This window comes from Monopterus albus, unplaced genomic scaffold (assembly GCF_001952655.1).
Source record: "Monopterus albus unplaced genomic scaffold, M_albus_1.0 scaffold319.1, whole genome shotgun sequence".
In the NCBI taxonomy this organism is placed as follows: domain Eukaryota; kingdom Metazoa; phylum Chordata; class Actinopteri; order Synbranchiformes; family Synbranchidae; genus Monopterus; species Monopterus albus.
This window is the reverse complement of record NW_018128199.1, coordinates 796,786-797,940: the sequence shown is the minus strand read 5'-3', so window position 1 is coordinate 797,940 and position 1,155 is coordinate 796,786. Positions and strand designations below refer to the sequence as shown.

The 1,155-nt window shown below is 41.6% G+C and overlaps 1 protein-coding gene across 1 annotated transcript in view; it reads left to right on the top strand.

The window, feature by feature from the left end:
* The window catches only part of LOC109974050 (F-box-like/WD repeat-containing protein TBL1XR1), a 23,932-nt gene that overhangs the window by 18,660 nt on the left and 4,117 nt on the right, over positions 1 to 1,155 (top strand). The window contains exon 14 of the mRNA XM_020624056.1: positions 1,150 to 1,155. This exon is cut by the window's right edge and continues 163 nt beyond it. Within this exon, the coding sequence (XP_020479712.1) occupies positions 1,150 to 1,155 (6 nt within the window). The remainder of the gene's footprint in view (positions 1 to 1,149) is intronic.

Below are 1,155 nucleotides of genomic sequence, written 5' to 3'. Positions count from 1 at the left end.
GTGAACCACTGCCTTCACAGAAGGCAACTGAGAAAAGATGGAGATGCTGTATTTTAAGAAAGTGTTTGGAATTTCAAATAACTTGTCTACTGCTCTGAATAAAAATCCAAGTAGCAGTCCCATTCCTTGATCTTTGGTAAGAACCGATCGAGAAAAGACTTGACCATGATCTCAGGGTTGCTACTCAGCCTGTATGTGCAGCAGGGTCAAACAAATCAGAGTGGGCTTTCCACTGGAGCCTGGAGTCATTAGGTACCTGTATGAAACTGGCAAAGCCTTCTACTGTGTATTATTGGGAAGCAGTTTTCCAGAAAAACAGCTGTGTCATTTCGGCTTTCTATAAAATGCAAATCTGAAATCACACATCACCTCAACGCAAGTGTATAGATTTAGTTTTTAATCAGGTTTGTAAGGATTTTGCAGCAGAACTGGAAGATACAGTAGTAGATGCATAATGTTGCTCATGAACACGATATTCTTTCACAGACAGTTGATTAAATAGGTTTAATAAACAGGGAAAGATCTGCTCTCAATCGATGAGTAGGATGTGGCAAAAACAGTCCAATTCCAGGCACTCAAGTGGATTGTTTAAAAATAAAAAGCCTTAATTAATATAGGCAAACGCATACATAAATGTTTATCAGCACACCTTCCTCGGGATGTCTGGACACACAATTTACAACAGTAAGTCATGATTCCACACAGCTGTTTTGAGTGATCCCTGTACAAAACATGTAAGTTACCTGTGAGACTGCTAGGAGTAGTTCAGACACAAGGCAGTGTAGAGTTTTACCCACCAAGGACAGAATCCTCTGTACACACCGTGGAGACCTACAGTTCATGAAGTGTCTTCACATGAACAGAAACGACGTACTGTGATAACTATGGAACAGTACAACAAAAATAAATAGCCCACACCTGCAGTACCTATTGTTATAGGTCCTGTATTTAAGGGGAGAGATCAAGTTCTTCATTTACACCTGGGTAACTTGTGGCTTTGAGGCTGTGGATGCAGTACAGGTGTGTCACCCGCTCTGTCTGATGAAACAGCTGGGTGTCAGAGTCCAGCAGAATGAAAATGAGCTGCCATGTGCTACAGCTATAAAATACATTGGGTCAGGGCCGTGTGCGTTTACTCCCCTTCTCTTTCTCACT